General features: G+C 45.7%; 1 protein-coding gene across 1 annotated transcript in view; it reads right to left on the bottom strand.

Moving 5' to 3' along the window:
• Nucleotides 1-22,643, bottom strand: part of DNAH9 (dynein axonemal heavy chain 9) — a 636,923-nt gene that overhangs the window by 397,423 nt on the left and 216,857 nt on the right. Inside the window, exons 35-37 of the mRNA XM_060238867.1 lie at nt 20,479-20,587; nt 16,675-16,822; nt 14,988-15,162 (exon numbers count right to left, since the gene is read on the bottom strand). Of these exons, the coding sequence (XP_060094850.1) occupies nt 14,988-15,162; nt 16,675-16,822; nt 20,479-20,587 (432 nt within the window). The remainder of the gene's footprint in view (nt 1-14,987; nt 15,163-16,674; nt 16,823-20,478; nt 20,588-22,643) is intronic.

The raw sequence follows: 22,643 nt of genomic DNA, 5'->3' as shown, positions 1-22,643 counted from the left end.
ACAGTTTGGGGGGTCTTCTGGCAGGGAGACTCGACTTCAAGTCCCAGCGAGGGTCTTGGGAGGCAAGCAAATTGACAAGGCTCTGGAGTTTGGTGGCGACCGACTTCCTGAGCAGCTGTCACTGCGATGCCCCGCTGCTTTGATCACCATTTCTGAATGGTAGCAGAGATGATCGCTGGCTTCTTCTCTTTTTCATGCTAACGATCTTTCAAAGCATCTTCTTTTTTACTACAACTATCGAAACAGCACCTTGCAAGTAGGTCTGATCTACAACTTTACCGACTACTGAAATCCTTATTACAAAACCAACTTGGACTGTTCTGAAAGAGGGGGAGGAGGAGAACCACCCCCCCATAAGAGAGGCTTCCAAAGGAAAACAGCAAACAAATTTGGGCTGACTTGGTTTAAAACTAAACAACAACTTGAACAAAGGCTGACTGTGATGTTAAAAGGGAGAAGTGCATTTGAGGACTTATTGGGACTGAATTGATTCAAACTGGAATGTAAGAGAAAAATATCTTTTAAGTGGAGACTTGGAAGGATTTGTTAATTTGGGACTTTGAGGTATTATTCAGCTTTCACTATTGAACTGAATTATTTTGTGGAAAGATGACACAGCAAGTAAAAATGGATTATCCAAAAGACTTTATGGCTACCATATTCTCTATAAAACGGAATTGGTTTCTTAAAGGAGTTGATAACAGTTTGGGTGCAGAAGTTTCTGGTTAAATGTAATGAGGCTGAAATTATACAATTTTTTAATGGTATTCAAGAGATATGTCTTATTTCTATTGGCTTATAATAAGTTAGATGAAATTTTAGTCATGTAAAGAATTATTTTAGTGATTTTTTTTGTTTCAATTTGGTTAAAGCAATTTAGTGGAGGTTATGTCATAATTAAGCACTCTCTTTCTTGGGTAGTAAACAAGCCTATATGGTAGATTAAGACTTCTTGTTTTCTCTCCTCTCTCTGTAAGTATTATGGCACTGGGGCATATGTTGTCTCCAAGAATGTTTAATTAATTTTGAATAACTTTTGTTAGTGTATGCTTTACTGTTGTCAATTTATGGTATTTTAGAGAATAGATATGCTGTATAACATTGGAGATCTGCTTTTCATGTTTTGCTTGGAATTCCCATTAATATAGATAGTCAAATGGTTGCATTGTGAAGTTATCTTATTTTTTGGTAGTCATGAGCTTGTATGACAGACTAAAAACTTTCCTCACTTCCTCCTTTACACTTTCCTTTTTTTTCTTGTTTTTAATTATTCTGTTTGTTATTTTTCCTTCCTCTTTTCATTTCCTTCTTTCTTTTTATAGGTATTAAGGACAAATGGATATGATCTATAATTTGATTAACAGAACTGTAAGAAATCACAAAAGGTCACAAAATGTTTGTGGAATTTAATGGTAATATTTAGTTACGATATGGTAGCTTGCAGGTATAATGAATCTTATAGCTTTTTCTGTAGTAGAAACAACTGTAGCGTATATATTTTATTTTTCTTTGGTATTGTTCCCTCTCCCCGCCCCCCCCCCCAACCTTCTGCTTAAACTTAATAAAAACCTTGAAATATCAAGAAAAAAAGGTTGGTTTGTGTTCATGCTCTGGTGTGGTGGGATCAGATGAAAGTTCTGAACAAACCATGGATTGGCTATTTTTAGCTCAAATCATGATTTGTGGTTTGGCTCATGCCAATTCCTAATCCGTACCCAGTGGCAACCAGGAGGAAGTTAAATCTATTTGTAGTCTTGGGTAATAAGACTGGATCTGTTTAGTTTAACTCTCTCCTTCCCTCTCTCTCTCTGTTTGCTTGACAGTGGATATTTATTGCATGCATTGCTTTATTGATGTTTTTGAGTTTAATCAAAGGTGTTAGGTCCTCTCAATTTGTAAGCTACCCTGAGTACTCTTTGGAGGGAAAAGAATTTTGGGATAGAAATAATTCAAGAAAAAATAAATTAGGTTCAATGGATCCATCTTTGATTCACACATGCATGTATATGATTCCTGTCAGTACTTGATTAATCAGCTCTTGGTGAATTGTCTGCACTGGAAAGAATGGTGTCTGGAGTGACTTTTTAAATATCATCCTTTAATGACCCATCTATGACATCCCATTCATGCATGCAGTAGTCACCTGATGCAGCAGTCATCAACAATGAAAAACCAGGGACGGAAGGAATAACGATATAATCAGAAAACACCAGATATAAATTGTTTTCATTGTACAAGGGAGATTTCTGGTATTTTCTGGCAGCAGTCATCAAAGCATCAATTTTCAAGTGTGGAACAGCCCTCAGACAGTGTAGGTAACAGTCTTTCTCCTATTACTTCCTACCCCCAACTCCCCAGAAATGCTGCCACAAGAATCCACTTACACCTGGTGGCTCAATTCATATGTAGGTCAATGAATGAAACATGCTGAACCCAGTGTTATGTATTTTTGAGTTTAATCAAAGGTGTTGGGTCCTCTCAATTCACTGTTAGTAGGCTTGAGCTTGAAGCATGCATCCATTACTCTCCAGGATTCTGATGCCTGCATTCTGATTGGTTGTTCTCTTAGAACCAGTCAATTGGGACATGAGGCATTTATTCCGGGAAATGCAAATGAAGAATCCTAGAGAAATCTATAGGAGGGATAGCTGCCGATGAAAGGGGGCGTGTTTAACTCAGTCACAGTGTATATATTGAGTGAAGTGGTCTGTGCTGTTTGTGACTGGTTCTTCTTGAATAAACTGTTGCTGCTTACTTAAGAACTGACTGAACTCACTTTACAATACTGGTGACAAAGGTGGGATTTGCTTGTGTAGGCAGCCCCAAGGTTGAAACACTGCCAGTGAGAAATTGCTATCTCGAACATCCAGTCACCATTGCTCCAGTGGGAGTGTTATGTATTGAACATAAGCTGTTGTACCGCATGGTGATTGCTGCTAAAGGTGACCTACGGGTCCCCGGATGCAGCTCGCCAGACGCCCCGCCCATCAAGATCTATGGCGGGAAGTTTGACTGGCCAGGATTAGTCTGGTCAGTCAAGGGGGCAGTTCCGGGCAATGTATATAAGCGGGACCCGGCCTGCATGCTCCCTCTCTTGTGATGTGCTGCTGAATAAACCATGTTGCCTTCAAACCGTCTCGGTTCTCAGTACTTTACAGTGGCGATGAGGATGGGATCCTAGCCAGCCCACTCCAGAGGGGCTTTGCGGATCCGGTCAGACATCGAAGGCAAATCGGCTGTAGACCGACACGCCCGCCGCTGCAGCCACCATGGCTAACCAGAGCGGGACCACGGGCCGTCTCGAAGAGTTCAACCCCACTACTCCGGAGAGGTGGGAGACCTACACGGAGCGGGTCGCGTGCTACCTTTGAGCGAATAGAATAACGGAGGATAGCCTAAAAAGAGACGTCCTCCTGAGCATCTGTGGAGTGGCCATGTTCGAGATCGCCAAGGGTCTCTCGGCCCCCGCAAGGATCACGGAGAAGTCGTATGAGGAGATTGTCAGACTCCTCACCGGGCACTTCTTGCCCCAACCCTCACTCATCGCGTGCCGGTTCCTCTTCCACAAGAGGGACCAAGAGGCCGGAGAGATGGCAGCGGACTACCTGACTGCTCTCCACCAAATTGCGGGCAACTGTAGCTTTGATAAGCTAGAGGAGGCCCTGTGGGACCGCTTTGCCTGGGGCCTGAGGGATGAAAGATTGCAACAAAAGCTCTTCACAAGGGAAGAGCTCACCCTCCAGAACGCCTTCAACAAGGCCGTTTCGTTCAAGCGGACCACGAGGACCTTCCCCAACACGAGGGCCAAAGCCATCCATCAGGAAGAGATGGCCCTCAGCCAACCAGACGAAGATGAGGCACACCAGCTACGCCGCCAAACAGGGGTGGGCCCACAAGCGACCCAGAGACCCCGAGCGTCCAAGAGACCAGCCACCACCCAGTATGCCAGCGGCTGGGGACCCGGGGGTTTGAAAACGTGTGCAGAGAATTCCCTGAGGTGTTCAATGGGACCCTGGGGTGCTACAAGGGCCCTCCCATATCCTTACCCCTCAATCCCCACGTGCGACCCATAAGGCTGAAGGCCAGGCGGGTTCTGTTCGCTCTGAAGCCTAAAATTGAAGCAGAGCTAGACCGCCTCACAGCCCAGGGAGTGCTAGAACCAGTGGCCTATGCCTCATGGGACACCCCAATAGTTACCCTGGTGAAGCCGAACGGGGAGGTGCACATATGCGCCGATTATAAGTGCACCATTAACAAGGCACTACAAGATAACCCCACCCCATTCCAGTAATCAGCCATGTTCTGGTGGCATTAGCGGGGTCTAAAATCTTCAGGAAACTGGACTTGGCCCAGGCGTACCAGCAGCTGCCCGTGGACACCGCGACGGCAGAAGCAGAGACCATAGTAACCCACAGGGGGGCATTTAAGGTGCGATGGTTGCAGTTTGGGGTGAGCGTGGCTCCAGGAGTGTTTCAGAGCCTGATGGATTCTCTCCTCAAAGGGATCCCCGGGGTGCACCGTTAACAAGGCACTACAAGATAACCCCTACCCCATTCCAGTATTCTGCCACGTTCTGGCAGCATTAGCGGGGTCTAAAATCTTCGGGAAACTGGACTTAGCCCAGGTGTACCAGCAGCTGCCCGTGGACACCGCGACGGCAGAAGCAGAGACCATAGTAACCCACAGGGGGGCATTTAAGGTGCGACGGTTGCAGTTTGGGGTGAGCGTGGCCCCGGGAGTGTTTCAGAGCCTGATGGATTCTCTCCTCAAAGGGATCCCTGGGGTGCAGCTGTTTTTCAGCGACGTATTGATCGCCACCCCGAATGCAGAGGAGTTTAGCAACCGGCTGCGAGAAGTACTCCGTCGTTTCCAAGAGGCCGGTCTGAAGGTTAAGCCTGAAAAGTGTTCCCTCGGGGTACCAAGGGTAGAGTTCTTGGGGTTTGTAGTAGACGCAGCAGGGATCCACCCGACACAGGACAAAACTAAGGCCATAGTGGAAGCCCCCACCCCCAAGAGCAAGGCGGAGCTACAAAGTTTCTTGGGGTTATTAAACTTTTACCATGCATTCCTTCCCCACAAAGCCGCCATAGCTGAACCCCTCCACAAACTCCTAGACAAAAATGCCACATGGGTCTGGGGAAAGAAGCAGGAAGCCGCTTTCCAGGCGGTCAAAAAGCTGCTCATATCAAACAATGTGCTCCACCATTTCAATGAGAGCCTTCCGGTGATCTTAGCATACGACGCATCACTGTACAAGGTGGGCGCGGTCCTGGGTCACCAACTCCCAGACGGGAGGGAGGTCCAGGTAGCCTACTACTCGAGGACCCTGACGCCAGTGGAGCAAAACTATGCCCAGATAGATAAAGAGGCCTTAGCGATCGTGGCAGGGGTGCAAAAGTTTAACGACTACCTGTACGGGAGACGTTTTACCATAGCCACGGACCACAAACCACTCCTGGGCCTCCTCACCCCGGACCGCCAAACGCCACAGATTCTATCGCAGCGCATTTTGCGGTAGAATCAGTTCAATTCCTACACCTATGCCCTGGTCCACTGGCCGGGCAAGGCGATGGGACACGCAGACGCTCTCAGTCACCTGCCGCTGCCCTCCATAGACCCCGACCTGGCCCCAGCCCACCATGTGATGCTCATCAAAACGCTACCAGAGAGATCCCTCCACGCAGCAGAGGTAGCGAAAGCCACAGGGTGCGACAAAATACTCGTGCGGGTTCTTGACTGGGTGGTAAGGGGATGGCCAGAGGGAAAACAGGGCGAAGAGTTCAGGGCATACACAACACGGAAAGAAGAACTATCCACCCACAAGAGCTATCTGTTATGGGGGAGCAGGGTGGTGGTTTCCCCCCCCTTCCACGGAGACAAGTGCTGGAGGCCCTTCTTGAAACACATCCGGGGATTGTATGGATGAAAGCCTTAGCACGCAGCTATGTGTGGTGGCCGGGAATGGACGAAGAAATAGAGGGGTGGGTCCGGAGGTGCAAAGCATGCCAGGAGTCCCGAACCGAACCGCCCAGCACCACCGCTCAACGCTGGGAAGCACACAGGAAGCCATGGTCTAGGCTACACATCAACTTCGCGGGCCCCTTTCAGGGCCAAATATTCTTCATCCTGGTGGATGCGTACACCAAATGGTTGGAAGTGATTCCGGTAGCTTCTACCTCAACGGCAGCAGCGATCCGGGTGCTGCACAGGGCCCTGAGCACGCACGGGATTCCGGACACCATCGTCTTGGATAATGGGATGGCCTTCACCTCCTGGGAATTCCGGGAGTTCTTGCAGAGATACTTAATACACCACATACTGTCCACCCCATTCCATCCGTCCACCAATGGCCAAGCAGAGCGGATGGTGTGCACCACTAAAGAAGCCCTGGGCCGTATCCTGCAGGGGGATTGGGACCACCGCCTAGCCGCCTTCCTATTCGATAATAGGATAACCCCCAACCCAGTCACTGGGGTCAGTCCAGCCGAGCTGTTAATGGGACGGAAGTTAATCACATGATTAGATCGGCTGCACCCCAACCGGGCCACAGACATCCGCCGTTCCCCCGAGATCAGAGAAGCGGCCAGGGGATTCTTCCCAGGGGATCCGGTGTACACGAGGAACTGTGCCTGTGGCCCCGAGTGGGTAGCGGGTCGAGTGCTACTAGTAATAGGGTCCCGCCACTATGACATATCGACGGAGGGAGGCAGTATACTGTGGAGGCACATTGACCAAATGCACCGCCGCACCTTGCCGGAAGAGCCAGCTGCAATACGGAGTGAGGAGGAACCCACAGCTGCGCCCACGCAGAGAGCCAGCCTGGCCCCACTGGCTGAGCGGGCGGTTGAGCCACTCCATAGCGGGGATGACCCCCCCCCCAAGAGTAGGGACACCAGACGAGCAGCAAGGCTCCGGCAACCTTAGGCAGGGGGTTCTCCTACACGGGGAAGCCGCCGCCCCATCCGCCACAGCTGACGCGGCCCCGGCAGCATCGGAAACCTCTCCGACTCCACTTGCGACCCCGAGGAGGTCAACCCGGGAGCGCACAGCCCCAGTTTACTTGCGGGATTATGTGTCCTGGGCTAAGGGGGGAGGAGTGTTATGTATTGAACATAAGGTGTTGTACCGCATGGCGATCGCTGCTAAAGGTGACCTACGGGTCCCTGGATGTGGCTTGCCAGACGCCCCGCCCATCAAGATCTACAGCGGGAAGTTTGACTGGCCAGGATTGGTCTGGTCAGTCAAGGGGGCAGTTCTGGGCAATATATATAAGCGGGACCCGGCCCGCGTGCTCCCTCTCTTGTGATGTGCTGCTGAATAAACCATGTTGCCTTCAAACCGTCTCAGTTCTCAGTACATTACAGCGAGTATCACCATGGCCACCAAGGGTCAATTTGAACTGTTCAATGCCTCCAGCCAAGACTATATCTACAGGTTCCAGTTCTACCTAACAGTGAATGAGATCACCAACACGCTAGAGCCAAGGCCACATTCCTGAGTGTCTGCAGGCACTCTACATTCAACATAGTGAGAGCCCTTGTTGCACCCTCAGAACTAGACTAAGAGCCTTTTGACTCCATCAAGGCAAAGCTTCACAAACACTTCGCACTGAGGCCTTCCAAAATTGCCTGCCGCCATGCATTCTACAAATGTAACCAGGCAAGTCAATTGCTGCCTTTGTGATGGCTCTGAGAATGGCAGCACAGTTATGTGAGTTCTCAAACCTCTAGAAGGCCCTCTGTGACTGTCTAATCTGTTGCCTCCATGATGAGAAGCTCCAGCAGCAACTGTTCACCCAAAGAGACTTAAATTTTAAAATGGCCTATGAAGAGGCTATTGCTGCTAAAGCAGCCAACCAATCAACTTGCGAGGTTCAGCAAACATGAAGCCCTGCACCAGCTCCCGAAACAGAGGCTGTCCACCATGAAAGCCTGAGCAAAGAATCAGATGAGGACGATGAGGTGCATCACACAAGGGTGGTCTGGCCAAAGAAAAAAGACTCACCACCATTCACTGGGATGCCCTGCACCAGCTGTGGGGGCTCCCATCTCCAAAAGACCTGCTGTTTCCGAGGTACCCAGTGTCAGGACTGCAGTAAAACTAGGCACATTGTATGTGCCTGTTGGGGTGCAAAAGCAAAGGACTGCACACAACCAACATCTCTTCACTTACAACAGGTCCAGAAGGGGTACATCAAATCAGAGGAGTACCACACTGTCTTGCAGTACTCCCACCTGTCCGACTGTACCTGGGGAACCACCATCCAGGAGATTCAACTGTGACCATGAAAGAAAATCAAAGTGATGGTTCTCATTGAGGGTGTGCCTTGTGAGATAGAGGTAGACTCTGGCTCAGCACTCTCCATTATCTCCATGGACACTTACTGCTGAGTCTGCCCACAGCAGCCTGATCACTACCTTTAGCTGTTTGGAATCCACCTTACAGACTTCCAGGGTCAGCGTGCTCTGGTACTTGGCATCGGTTCCTTCAATGTCTGCTACAAAGACTGTAGCAGCCCTTTGAACCTTGTTGTTGTTGAGGGTTGCCATGCTAGCATGCTGGGGCTCAACTGGTTTGAGGCACTGGGCATTCAAGTCATGGATGTCCAACAAATCAGTCAGTTATTCTTTGACACCATCTGTTTTTAATTTGCAAGTATCTTCAATGAGTCCTTGGGACACTATATAGGGACTCCAGTATTTCGACCTTGAACCGACAGTGATCCCGGTGCAGCTCAAGGCTCATTGGGTACTGTTTGTGCTGAGCCCAAGATCAAGGCCAAACTTGATCGACTAATTGGTCAAGGAGTCTTAGAACTGGTGTCCCACGCTTGTTGGGAAATTCCAGTCATCACTCCAATCAAGCCGAATGGGGCTGTCCACATCTACGCAGATTATAAATGCACCATCAACAAGGCACTTCAGGAAAACACCTATCCTGTTCCAGTAGTGAGCCATCTACTCATGTCCTTGGCTGGAGGGAAGATCTTCACCAAGATAGACCTGGCACAAGCATACCAACAGCTGCCCATAGATGAAGCTACTGCAGAAGCCCATACCATCATCACCCATTATGGTGCCTTCAAGGTTAAGTGTCTACAGCTCAGGGTGAGCATGGCTCCAGACATTTTTCAATGACTTATGGAAGGACTTCTGAAGGAAATTTCAGGGGTTATTCCCTATTTTGATGTCTTGATCTTGGGAGGCTCTACAACTGAATTAACCAACCGCCTCTGAGAAGTCCTTTGGAGACTACAAATGGCCAGCCTGAAAATACAGCAGAAGTGTCATTTTGGTGTTCTGAAAGTCAAGTCCTTGGGATTCCTGATAGATGCAGCTGGCATCCATCCAACAGCAGTTAAGGTGAGGGCCATCTGCAACACACCTGCCCCCTCTGAGGACAATGTGAGGCAAAGCTGTCAGTCAGCTGCAAAGAATGCTCTGGACTCTGTCCCTCCCAATGGGTGCCAACTGCAGAACTCAGATGCTCCCAGTGGGTGAGAGTCTGCCCTCGCTTCTTAAAGGACAATGTCTGCCCTTAGGCAGCTTTGCCTTAGGGGGAGGGGTGTTATGTATTTGCTATGTATTTGCTGTGTTCACTGTTAGTAGGCCTGTTATTTATTTGCTGTGTTCACTGTTAGTAGACCTGAGCTTGAAGCATGATTCCCCACTCCTCCACTTGCACCTGCTGGAATGGCCTTGGGTCAGCCATAACTCTGGCAGAGGTTGTCCTTGAAAGGGCAGCTGCTGTGAGAGCACTCTCAGCCCCACCCACCTCACAGGGTGTCTGTTGTGGGGGAGGAAGGTAAAGGAGATTGTGAGCCGCTCTGAGACTCTTCAGAGTGGAGGGCGGGATATAAATCCAATATCTTCTTCTTCTTCTTACTCTCCAGGGTCCTGATGCCTGCATTCCAATTGGTCATTTTCTTAGAAGTGGCCGATCAGGACATGAATCTCTGGTGAACACAATACTTTTCCAACTAGTGCAAAAGTATAACAAATTAAGAATGACTAACATGGTCTGAAGTTCTTCCATAGGAAATAATTGCTAGTGTAATGCCTTTCTTGCCTCACCAACTGCTTTTTATCATCCTCAAGATTAGTATTAATCCTATTAAAAAGACTCTAAATACAAACTAAATAAGTACTTGAGTATAAACGCTAAGATTCATTAACTCTAAATCATTCTAAACATACTACAATGATTATTTCCTCTCTCAGAATAATAACTGTACTATCTTTAGCATGATTCAGAGAGTTAATGAAGTTAATGAATCTTAGAGTTTATACATATTGCTCAAACTATTATTTGGTTTGTATTTATAGTCAGTTTAGGAGCCCCGTGGCACTGTAGTACTGCAGTCCAAGCTCTGCTCACGACCTGAATTCAATCCCAGTGGAAGCTGGGTTTTGGTAGCTGCCTTGAGGTTGACTCAGCTTTCCATCCTTCCGAGGTAAAGTGTAGATGGCTGGGGAAAGCAATGGAAAACCACCCTGTAAAAAGTCTGCCAAGAAAATGTCGTGATGTGACATTGCCCCATGGGTCGGTAACAACTCGGTGCTTTACCTTTTTATCTCACTGAATCTTTTAAATGTAATATATAATTGCATTGACATCTAACTGAACTGTATACATGATATTTAGATTAATTTGTTTATAATCTGCTTGATTCACTGAGAACCGTAATCGTAAATTTTAACATACTGAGAAATTAATATTAAATTTATAAAAAAACATTGAAATCACACTGAGGATTCGCATAGTCTGCCTCCCTATTGCTCACCCATTAGAGGACGAGAACACTTAAAAAACAACAGGCTCCCAGAATGGGCAGCCAGACAGTAAGAAAGAAGACAGGACAGAAGAAGATGGCTCTGCTCTCACACTGGAATAATGTTGCCACCACTATTCTCTGTTTTTTAAAAAGAATACCATCTTTGCAGGGTTTGGGAAGTCCTTGCTGCCCATCTACCAGCCTGCCTTAGTAGAAAGGCATTCATATTGTTTATTCTGACATTTCAACAGCAAAAGGTCAGAACTAAGGGTAATTTCCATGGTGAGCGATAAACAGATTTTATATCATTTTTCACCAGATCATTGTTTGTTCTTATTCAGACTACAACATTTAATATCCTTACTTCTGACAATTACAGAGAAGCCAAGGAAGAAATATGGAGTTCAGGGTCAAAAGCAACATCACAGAAGTAAAGCTTGTCTTATCGAGAAGCCAGACCATTCCTGAAGCAAACATGGATGCTTACAGTGATTTGAACACACTTTCGGTCCTGATGGAGCAGAAATACACAAGGAGACCTGGAAACCCCTAGAAAATCATGAGAGAAAAGACCTCAGTCCATGTCCCTAAAGAAAAATGGCTCTCTCCAGAAGCAACAAAAATTTGTCAGATGTATGTACAGAACAGTGTTTGATACAGTAAAAGAATCTAAACATATCAAGTGATGAGGCAACTGAACATATCCTAATCATAATCTCAATGGCTGCAATACTACCTATGACAGAAATGTTTGAGATAGCTGATTCCTCCCTCTCAGTGAGAATCTACCTCTAATAACCAATTCTGAGAAAACGAATTTGCTGTTTGGAATCCAGAAAGTATGCAGAGAAGATTTTAGATAAGTTCTTCTCTTCTTTTATAGAGAAGAAGAAGAAGAGGATGCTGACAACGACATTGGATTTGTATCCTGCCCTCCACTCTGAATCTCAGAGTCTCAGAGTGGCTCACAATCTCCTTTACCTTCCTCCCCTACAACAAACACCCTGTGAGGTAGGTGAGGCTGAAAGCTCTCTCACAAAAGCTGCCATTTCAAGGACAACTCTGGCCAGAGCTATGGCTAACCCAAGGCCATTCCAGCAGCTGCAAGTAGAGGAGTGAAGGATCAAACCCTGTTCTCCCAGATGAGAGTTTGCATACTTAACCATTACCATATGGTGTATCATATGGTGTAACTAACACAATTAATTAGGTGTCCAGCCAGCGATTCTGAGATTGAAATGAGCAATGCTTAAAACTGTGAGTCTGCTTAAATAATTATTGTGAAAAAATAAATCAAACAGGAGACCAGCTACCAAATAAGAGTGAACATTTCCCTTCTGACCTCTGTCTTTTTGAAAGATGTGAATGTCAACTATAATACAATACAGTGCTCAATTCCAAATGAAATGTGCTGAATAGAAGCTCCTGTTTCTTACAATTTGAAAGGTGTGTCTACATGTGATACATAAACAAGCCCTGAGATTATGTATAAAAGAAGCTCTCATGCAAAAAGGACTACCCTTCCATTATAGTGTTGAGTACAATGCTCTGTGCACATTTCCATCATGTGGCCAGTTTCTTCCAACACTGAAATGAATGGGAAAGCTGATGGTCATAATACAGGGGTTTCATGTGTACATCTTTGCAGGATATGGGATCAGGCTGCCTCTCTTTCCCTCTGACATATTTAGACATAATGTGAAGCCATAGTTTATTTTAATTCTTGTTAGTTTGTGAACCAGGACTTAGACAATCATTCCAAGTCCTGATTTTCCTCAACAAATGCTGGTTTCATTGGATTTGCTCCTCTCCCCACCTCTACCACAGAGACCCAACTGTAGTCTGCATTGTGGCACAGGTAGTGCTGTGGAACAAACCAGCATAATGCCAGGATGCCTGAATTCACACATGACATGAAACAATCCCTAAAATAAATAGTGAAGGGCTGGACTCAGTAAAGACAGGGAAATTTGCCCAAAAGGACCATCCACAGCTATGATTTGTCTATGAGGTGCCATCAAGTCACAAGCTGGCTTACAGTGTTCCCACCAAGGGGCTTTCAAGGCAAGTGAGAAGCAGGGGTAGTTTGCCATTGCTTTCCTCTGCAGAGTCTTCCTTGCTGGTCTCCTTTCAAGTACTGACCATGCGTAGGTTTCAAAATCTGACAAGATCAAGCTATGTATCTGAGGGATGTTTCTATTTTTATCTGAGGGTAACAGCAATTACACTTGCAGCAAGTGTAAGTTGGTAGCCCTATTGGAGGAGAAGATATGGGGACTTGAGGCACGCTTCCATGCTACAAAGTATAAGGGAAGGTGAGGATTTCCTAGATAGAATACATGAAGTGCTCTTGAGAGAAGAATGGGAGAAAGAGGAAAAGGTATCTCAGGGAATGGAGGACAACCCAACACAGGAAGAGGGTGTGTGGAAAAAAATGTGATCTGCAAGAGCAGGAAAATGTTCTGAGCCTCTGCTGCTAAGCAATCCCGGTTCTCCCCATGGATACGGATTCTAAACCCACTAGAACAAGGGCTACTTCCCCAGCCTCCACGAAGTTTGAAGTTTCTCAGGACCCAGTGGATGAGAAGACTCACGTTTCTGCTCCCCAATATAGGAAGATGCATGTGCTGGTAATTGGGGATTCCCTACTCAGAGGGGTAGAGCCCAAAATGTGCCAAATGGACTTCTCGTCTTGAGAGGCATGCCATCTACCAGGTGTACGCATCCACAATGTAACAGAAAGGATAGGAAGACTCATCAAGCCCATGGATTATTAAACACTAGTAATAAGGCCTGTTGTGAAGAAAAATACAATGGGCTCTAGAAAGAGGCTCTGGGTGAGTGCTCCCCCACCTTTGCTGTCTTCCACCCACCCAAGAAAAGGCACATTCACTCCCCCCCCCCCACCTCCAGGGCAGCTGACGTCTGTCATCTGGAGAGCAGTTGGAATTCTGAATGATCACCAGTCCTCACCTGGAGATTGGCAACAGTAGTTCCCCGGGAGGAAATGGCATTGTATCTGTCTGAGGTCCCATCCCTCTTCAAACCCCACCCATTAAATCTCCAGGAATTTCCTAACCTGGGGTTGGCAACTGTGTCCCCTTCCCTTTATCTGTCCCTCTTTCAGCTTTCCTTTATTTATTTGTTTGTTTGTTTAACATAGGAAAAGGACAATCTTTCTTCACACTGGTGGGGAGGGAGGAGGCTAAAGCAGCTTACATCATTCTCCTCTCCCCACTGTGATCTGCACGACCTTGTAAGATAGGTAAGGCTGAAAGCCTGTGACTGGCCTGAAATCACCCAGTCAGCTTCCACAGCAAAAACCTGGGTCTGGTAGACCCGGCTCTGAAGCCCCCTCCCCCAGCCTTGGCTTTCACTCACCTCCTCACCCTTGCTGTCTTCCCACCCACCCTGCAGCTGAAACAGACACCAGCTTTCCATTCTCCCCCCGGCACACACATATGTGTGTGTGTGTGTGTGTGTGTGTGTGTGTGTAGTGGCTCAAAGACCTGAAACAGATCCAGAATGCCAAGAAGGAAGAATAATTGGGGGGCGGAGGGTTACAGGGGAAGCATGACGACCGTCACACAGACACTGAAGGGCATCATTCCTTTTGTTTGCAGTGCATTGTTGCCACCTTTTACTGTCATATTCAGCCTATGGATGTGATCTTTCAATCAGTTACAGAGCCACCTAACAGTAACAGGATCCAAACCACATTTTACCAACTTGCCAACAAGAATACTCTGTGGAACCTTAACAAATGCCTTACTTAAATCAAGATAAATGATTTCTACAGCATTCCCCTGATCCAGCAAGGTAATGACTTTCTCAAAAAAGGAGATCAGGTTAGTCTGGCATGATTTGTTCTTGAGAAACCAATGCTGGCTCTTAGTAACCACATCCATCTTTTCTAAATGTTCCAGGACTGACTGACTGATAATTTGTTCAAAAACTTTTCCAGATAGAGATGTCAAGCTGATGGGTCGGTAGTTGCCCAGATCCTCCTTTTCCCCCTTCTTGAAGATGTCGGCTTCTTATTTTCCCCCTACTTGAAGATATCAGTTTTTTTCTGAAGCTTGTCAGATTCTTATTGGGAAAAGGTCTCCTCAGGAGTTCTTCGGGTGGGGGACCACAGCTTCTTGTCACTTTTGCTATGTTAAAAATAGAGCTAAATTAATTAGTACTGCTGCCAGCAGAGATATCTTCTTACCTGGTCTTGGAACAGAGCACCACCAAAGGCCCAGACAGTAGAAAAAACAAAATAAAGTTCATAGAGTTCTCTGGGGCATTCAGGAGGGGTATTTTCCTTTGTCAGAAGGCATTCAAGGAGGTAACACAACATCTGAACCATGCTCTGCTCAGGAACTGGAATAATTTTCTTAAATCTATAATGGATTAATTGAAGTATGCAGATTAATTGGATTTAGTATGACTACAGTTTAACAATATGAGAAAATAGGCCTATATATCCTCTCTGAATCTTAACTTTAAAAAAAACTTTCATTGTGTATATCTTTCTTATTCATTGTTGCAGAGATGAATAAAATACCACCAGCATACTGCCAAGTAATAATTGTAATCATAAGTTTGAGCCATTTTTAAAACTTTGATCCTCTTGATAGAAATGAAATAGACGACTTGCTAAGGGCACTGATTTGGCACAAATGCAACGAGTTCAGAAGTGGTAAATAATGGAGTAATAAAATAAGCCCTTTCATCTCTTATTTTACATGGGCTTTAGCTACATTTACAGACCTGTGAAGCTGGAAAAGCCCAGTAGTTTGCTATGGAACGATTATAGTTATTACAAAGGCCAGTTCTGCAAAATATACTCATATTGAAACCATCTGCTGCTCATTCTTTGAGGTCCATATAAAATATACACAAGATATCAGGATGCCCCTTCCCCTTTGCCGGATACTGTTCATGCAACCCCACTGACTATCTGTAGCAATAGTGAAAACTAGTTGCATAGCTGAAAAAAACTTCTTCCTTTCCAAATTTAGCTCACTTGTAACCTCATGCTCCACCATGAACTTGAGGGTCAAATGACCCTGGGTGAAAACAAACACATTTCAAAAAAAGAATAATAATTTGGAAAAGCCAGTCATGGATCATTCAGTTTTGTAAGAGTGTTGGAGGACTTCCAGAACTCTTCCACTATTTGTTAACCACTGCTATAAGCATCTGTTCTCTTAACCACTGGGTGTACAGTAGACACAAGAAAAGTACCTGAAAACCTGCATGTGTTGGCCTCATTCTATGGCCTGTTAGCTGTGCACATGTTCTTCAGAAACAGGAGAAGCATGAAACCACAAGGGTAATTTTTTAAACACTGTGTTTGCAAGACTATGCTGAACTTACTCCTGTACAGGGTGGTATGTACAAATAGTCAGCTGGCTGCAGCTGGCACAATAAACTCCACAACTATTACAAGAACAGCCCTTGCATTCTGCATAGTAAAATTTTGTTGTAAGACTTTTTTCTGTCATTGTGTCAGAATAGCACATCTGAACAGCTAACAGCACTAGAAAAGCATAGTGACAAAACATTGTTTATTTGTTAAACATATAACTTACCATTTTTCCAAAGGCTTTAGAGTACTTTAGATACTTATAATGAGATGTCTCTTGAAGACAGACATTCTTCACTCATTCTGTGAAATAAGGAGGGGGCAAAGTTCTCTGCTCCCACTGGATAACACTGAACATCTTTTAACTCAAACAAGCAATCACATGGGGAAGCTGGAGAACACAACAATGCAAGAGGAGGAAACACTCACGAAAAAATGAGCCTTAATGCAAATTGTCAAAGACCCCTGTGGAATACACTCAGACTAAGCAAATAATACAGGTTTTTGACTGTGCAAACTCACTCTGAGCTCTGTCTCACTATACCTGGTTCTAAGAGTGTCCAGACAAACTGGGAAATACTTGTCAAACAAAATGGTCAAGTTAGCTCTCTCAGACTGGATTTCTCGCTTGTCAATCCAACTGCTTGCAGGAGGATTCCAGCCCAGATCACCTGGATTGATGTAAAGGATCCCTAGTGATAAAGAATATCAAAGTTAGCTACAAAGTTGTCTCTTTTCCCATAGCTAAATTATGGATTAACTAGCAGTAAAGCCCATTGTAGGAAGACATACAATAGGCCCTAGAAAATATTTTGGAGGTGGGTGATGAATGTGTAGGTGAAGGGAAGGAAGGTAGAGAAACAGAATGAAAGAAAAAGAGAGAAAGAGAGACAAAGAAAGAACATTAGGGAAAAGATGGGGAGAAAAGAGTGAGAGAAAGAGAAATGGAAAGAAGGAAGGTAGACAGACAGAGGCTGCAATCACACATGTAAAATAATGCAGTTTCAATCCAGTTTCAAAGCACTTTCCATCTGGATTTTGCCAGTTCACACAGTAAAATCCAGTTGGAAAGTGCATTGGACGTGGATTGAAAGTAGGGTTGCCAATCCCCAGTTGGAGGCAGGGGATCCCCTGGTTTGGAAGCCCTCCCCCCACTTCAAGGTCATCAGAAAGTGGGGGGGGGAGGAAATGTCTGCTGGGCACTCCATTATTCCCTAAGGATATTGATTCCCATAGGGTGTATGGAGAATTGATCCATGAGTATCTGGGGTTCTAGGGGAGTTGTTTTTTGAGATAGAGACTTCAAATTTGTAGCTTAGCATCCAGTGCCTCTCCTCAAAATACTCTCCAAGTATCAAAAAGATTCTATGAACCCAAAAAGAAGATGACCCTATCCTTCATTATTTCCAATGGAGGGAAAGCATTTAAAAGGTGTGTAGTCCCTTTAAATGTGATGGCCACAGATACCTTTGGAGTTCAGTTAAGCTTGTCACAACCTTGCTCCTGGCTCCACCACCAAAGTTTCCTGGGCCCACCCCCAAAGTCCCCAGATATTTCTTTAATTTGACCTGCAACCCTAATTGAAAGTGCATTATTTAGTGTATGTGATCACAGCCAGAATGAAATAAAATGACAGAAAGATGGAGATACAGAGAAAGAATAAGAGAAAGAACAGAAATGAGGTAGAAAAAAGAGGGGGGGAAGGAGGGAGAGAAAGAAAAATGAGAAGGAAGATAGAATGAAAGAAAAAGACAAAAATCCTTTCTCCATTCAGTTTTGCTCCAGATTTAGTGAGCACTGAATCTGCCTGCTACAAACTCATATCATTCAAAATACTTCCATATTTAAAAATTTGCTCCTCGCCTGTTGCGGAGTTTTACATCTACATTTGCAAAAGGAGGAAGAAAGACTACAGGCCCTCATCCCACCCAGAGGCTGGAGGTTCAATGTAGCTGTCTCTCAAGATTGCCCAGTCATAGGTATGTGTGTGGGAGGGAGGGGTGTTTGAAACTCCAGTCAAGGCACTGCTGCCATACACACATTCCCAACTGCCCAAAATGGGCTTTGCTTTGGGTCTGATTGGAAATGGGGTTTTTTTCCAGGAGGGGGGAGGAGAAATGGGCAGAGCTGCCAACAACCTGGAGCAGGAGAGAGATGCCGTTCCAGGCAAGGACTCCTGCCCCCTGCACGGCAGTGCACACATTGCTGCCACACACCATCTCTTTCTCCTTGCAAGAAAAACCAAGCTCAAAGGAGGAGAAGGTACCCCACTCAGCTGCTCTCACATGAAGGCAAGAGCATCCAGGTGGCTCAGATGCACTCTTCTCCTCCAAGACTGGAAGAGAAGAACACATCCTGCTTGGCTGCTCTCACTTTCAAGGTGAGAGCAGCCAGGCGTAGTGCATTCTCCTTTGAGCCTGGCTTCCCTTGCTGCCACCAACCTTGCCTTCTCCCTCACGCTGGCCATGGGTTCTGCTGCACAAGGCAAGAACCCCCACCCCTTGTGGCTGTCAGACAATGAAACTTCAAAGTGACCAGACTTCATTTGTTACAATGTTTAAGGTTTATTTTGATAGTTCATAGTTTCTGAGAGTAGCAAAAATTGGAACTGATACTTAAACGTTTGACATCAAAGGCTTCTAAACAAATCTACATTCCCACTATGCAGCGATACATTTCACACGGTTGTTTCCTCTTATCTCTTTGTGGTTCCCATTCTCACAGGAATGGCCAAGTCGGCCTTCCCGGAGGCACCTTATCTTCAAAGGGATGCTGCCTTTGTTAGTATCAGGGGTAGGAATTCACACCAGTGTTAATAGCAACTATGCTTCTACTTTGATATGCAAGGATTCTCCTTGAGGTTAATAACATGGGTTAGAAAATGGAGTCAGTTAAGCTAAGCATTTCATCACAGTCTAAACCAAGCATCATATCATAATAGTTTTCCAGTGTCTGACAGTGGCAGTGCACACTTTGCTGCCATGCACCACCTCTTTCACCTGCCCAGGACCCAGGCAGGTGAAGGGGACGGTGCAGCACCTCTCTGCCAGTTGAAGGCTGCCTTCCTTTGCAAAGGAAGGCAGCCTCTAAGTGGTACACTTGTCACCGCTGCCTCTTTTGCCTACCTGGGATGTGGGCAGGCCTAGTGCTAGGGAAGCTAGGGCCTCGAACCCAGGCTGGCACCTGCCCTGTGCCCCCACCCACCCCTACCCTGCCACCACACTCCCACCCACGGACTCTGCACTCCCAAATCGGAACGGAGGAAGAAGCATGCAGGCGGCCACTTTCCAGTCAGTTCCCTTTGAAGGGGGCAGGAGGGCTGGGCAAGGAGTGGGCCGAGAAGAATGCTCAGCCCGCCCCTTGCCCAGTCCTCCTCCTCTCCTTTAGAGGTAGTTAGCTGGGTCAGCAGAGCATGCCAGTGTGATGACGGCACTTTAGGTGACGTCATTGTGCCGCGTGCACTTCTCGCACATGATTCAAGTCCTGAAGGGGATGGGGTTCTGCCTGGAGTGGCAGAACCCTTAGCACCAGGTCTGTCAGCATGGCTGCTTTTATATACTTAGAAGCAGGAATAGTGACTATATTAGTAGGAACAATGACAAAGCAGCAAATTCAAAGGAGCAATAATGGATCCAGGGAAAGTAAGAAGCAGGCACTGCAGAGAATGGTCATTCCACTGAAGAGTTACTACAAGTAATGATGCAAAGCTTATCTAGTTGCATCTCTGTTCTGACTGGCTGCTCCTCATCACATGCTGGGGTGTCCAAAGCTGCAATAGCCACTTATCAGATGCTAATGTGGCTCACATAATGCCTGGATTGTTTGCTTTGGTCACAGCTGGGGTGGTGCAGGAAGTAAATTTGGTTCCCTGAATTCTGTATCTGAGACAACTGATGCCTCACACAATGCTGCTCTTCCTACCTTTTTTGTAATATGTGCAATAAAAGCAGCTGCTCCCTCCATTATCTTTGGACTTTCAGGTTGTTGAAGAACATGAATGCCAGTGCCAGAAGCAAGAACTCTTAATGTAATGTGAAAACAGGCAGAAATGTATGGATGAAAATGTGCTCATATACTCCATGAATCATCAGGCTCCTCTGGGTAAGAAGACTTGGATACATGCTATGCAAAAATTGATGTCACAAGGGACATAAGGACACTGTCCCTGCATTCACTATAGCCTACTGTAGACAAGCATGGAAGATGAGAAGGGTCTTGAGGAAATGTATATTTAAAATCTAAAAATTCACATATTACATGTTGCAAAAGGCTCCATTGGAAGTTAACTGTGCTCACTTCCTTACAAGGCCAGAGGAAATTCAATGTTCTTTGTCCCTCTGCCATCTACCTGCTCTGGAGACAGTGGCTGGGGTGGCAGTCTGTAGGTGACTGATCTCAAACAGCAGTCTCATTGTAGGGTTGAGAGGAATCCTTTCATTGCTTGCCAGTGTCAGCACCTGCGAAAGGGTAGATGGCGTCAGTTAGAAACAAAAGGAACATTGGGAATGGCTGTTACCAGAAATTCTGGGAGCCTCCGCTTTTTGATGGGGGAATTAGCAAGAGGTAGACCTAGGTAGAGCTATTTTTGGAGCAGGGAACTTTCCACCAATAATACAAAGGTCCAGTATCAGGAAAAAACCTCCAGATTTAAAATAATTTAAATTTTATACTAGAAAAATATGTAGGCATACAATCACACACGAGCAATCAAAATACACACAATCAAGAGGCTAAGGAAATCAGGGGTGAGTAATAGAGACTTTTAGGAATTATTTTAGAGGTGATATTTACCTAATTCATATGTGCAGAAGTCCATGTAGAAATTAATGATGGGGACGTGCACAGCCATCTTACCATGTCTAAGGCCCATTAGTTAGAGTAATGGGGGTGCAAGCTGTCTATGTGTTCACAGACTGAACACAGAGGTGTGTTTGCTCTCATGTTTTATAGTATTTGGAGGAGCAGAGACCCCTTCCAGAGCTGTGACGACTCTTAATGGCTGCTGATAGGTCTTTCCTGAGTAACTGAATAGATTCCCAATTTAAGACAAAAGTGTCAAGTATCTGGTCGTTCAGCTATCAACACTCGTCATTTATCAAAATGGCTTTATTGAAATACTGACTTCCATAGGGCAAGATGGTTCTTACAAAAATTGTTTATGGCGGACCTGTCAAGCATGCATATTTCTAAGCACAATGGTGGGTTCCTAAATAGAAAGGAGGCCATTAGAATCCACTGCCTCCCTCACTTTTTTCCCAAAAGTTGGGTAAACAGTAATTCCATCTAGCCCAAAAATGTTCTCGCTGCAGCCGGGCTGTGAGGTGCCTCTTCCTGAAGTTGGCCCCTTTCCTGGAGAACGGTGATCTGGCAACAGTGATCCATGCAACGGTCATCTCAAGGTTGGATTACTGTAATGCCCTCTACATGGGGCTGCCCCTGTGCCGAACCCGGAAGTTGCAGCTAGTGCAGAATGCCACCGCCCGGCTGTTATTAGGGCTCCCTAGATGGAAGCACATTCAGCTGGGGCTTTGGGGACTGCACTGGCTGCCGATAATATACCGAGTTCGGTACAAGGTGTTGGTTATTACCTTTAAAGCCCTATATGGCCTAGGACCTTCTTACCTTAGGGACTGTCTCCCCCCATATGTTCCCCAGAGAGTGCTGAGATCAGGTTCTCAAAATCTCCTTACAATCCCTAGGCCAAAGGAGGCCCATCTGAAGTCAACTAGGGACAGGGCTTTTTCGATCACAGCCCCTTGCTGGTGGAACCAATTGCCGGAGGAGGTGAGGGCCCTGCGGGACCTTGGGCAGTTCCACAGGGCCTGTAAGACAGTCCTCTTCCGGTTGGCATACAACTGACCGACATCTGAACATCTGAACATCAGAATATTGGAATATCTGAATACATGAATAGCTGAATTTTAAGAAGACTGTAGCATAGCACACTGACAATTGTGTTTTATTTTACTGTGTAAATTATTAATGTATTTTAATTTTTGATTTATTGTTAGAATTTTGTGTTGTGAGCTGCCCTGAGCCCGCTTCGGTGGGGTAGGGCGGGATATAAATCGAATGAAATGAAAATGAAAAAATTCACGCAGACAGCTCTTATCAGGTTTGGAAGAAGTGTGAGAAATGGAGATGTTTTTAATAATCTACATTGCTTAGTAGTAAATTAGATACTATGTACTAACTGTCAGCGGAGGGTTCATTGAAGTTTCAAAATGATCAGACTTGTCTTTGTTTAAAAACTAAGTTTCATTTATTGATTACAGCAATGCTACTCTCTACACAGGTTCTTTGAAACTGATAACGAATAAGGAAAGGTATTGGCATTTATGGACATACATCAAAGCATTGGGGGTTTAAATCACTTCTCATAATAAAGTTGCAATTTGTCTTTTGGAAGTACCCGGTTCACACGCCCTTATCTTTCACATATGTAAACTGTATCTTCCTTCCGGTGGTGTCCTTGCTCGGCTCCAGCAGGCGCCTGAGAAGCAGCCGAGCATT

The sequence above is a fragment of the Heteronotia binoei genome, chromosome 5 (assembly GCF_032191835.1).
Source record: "Heteronotia binoei isolate CCM8104 ecotype False Entrance Well chromosome 5, APGP_CSIRO_Hbin_v1, whole genome shotgun sequence".
NCBI lineage: Eukaryota > Metazoa > Chordata > Lepidosauria > Squamata > Gekkonidae > Heteronotia > Heteronotia binoei.
This window is presented reverse-complemented; position numbering and strand designations above follow the sequence as displayed.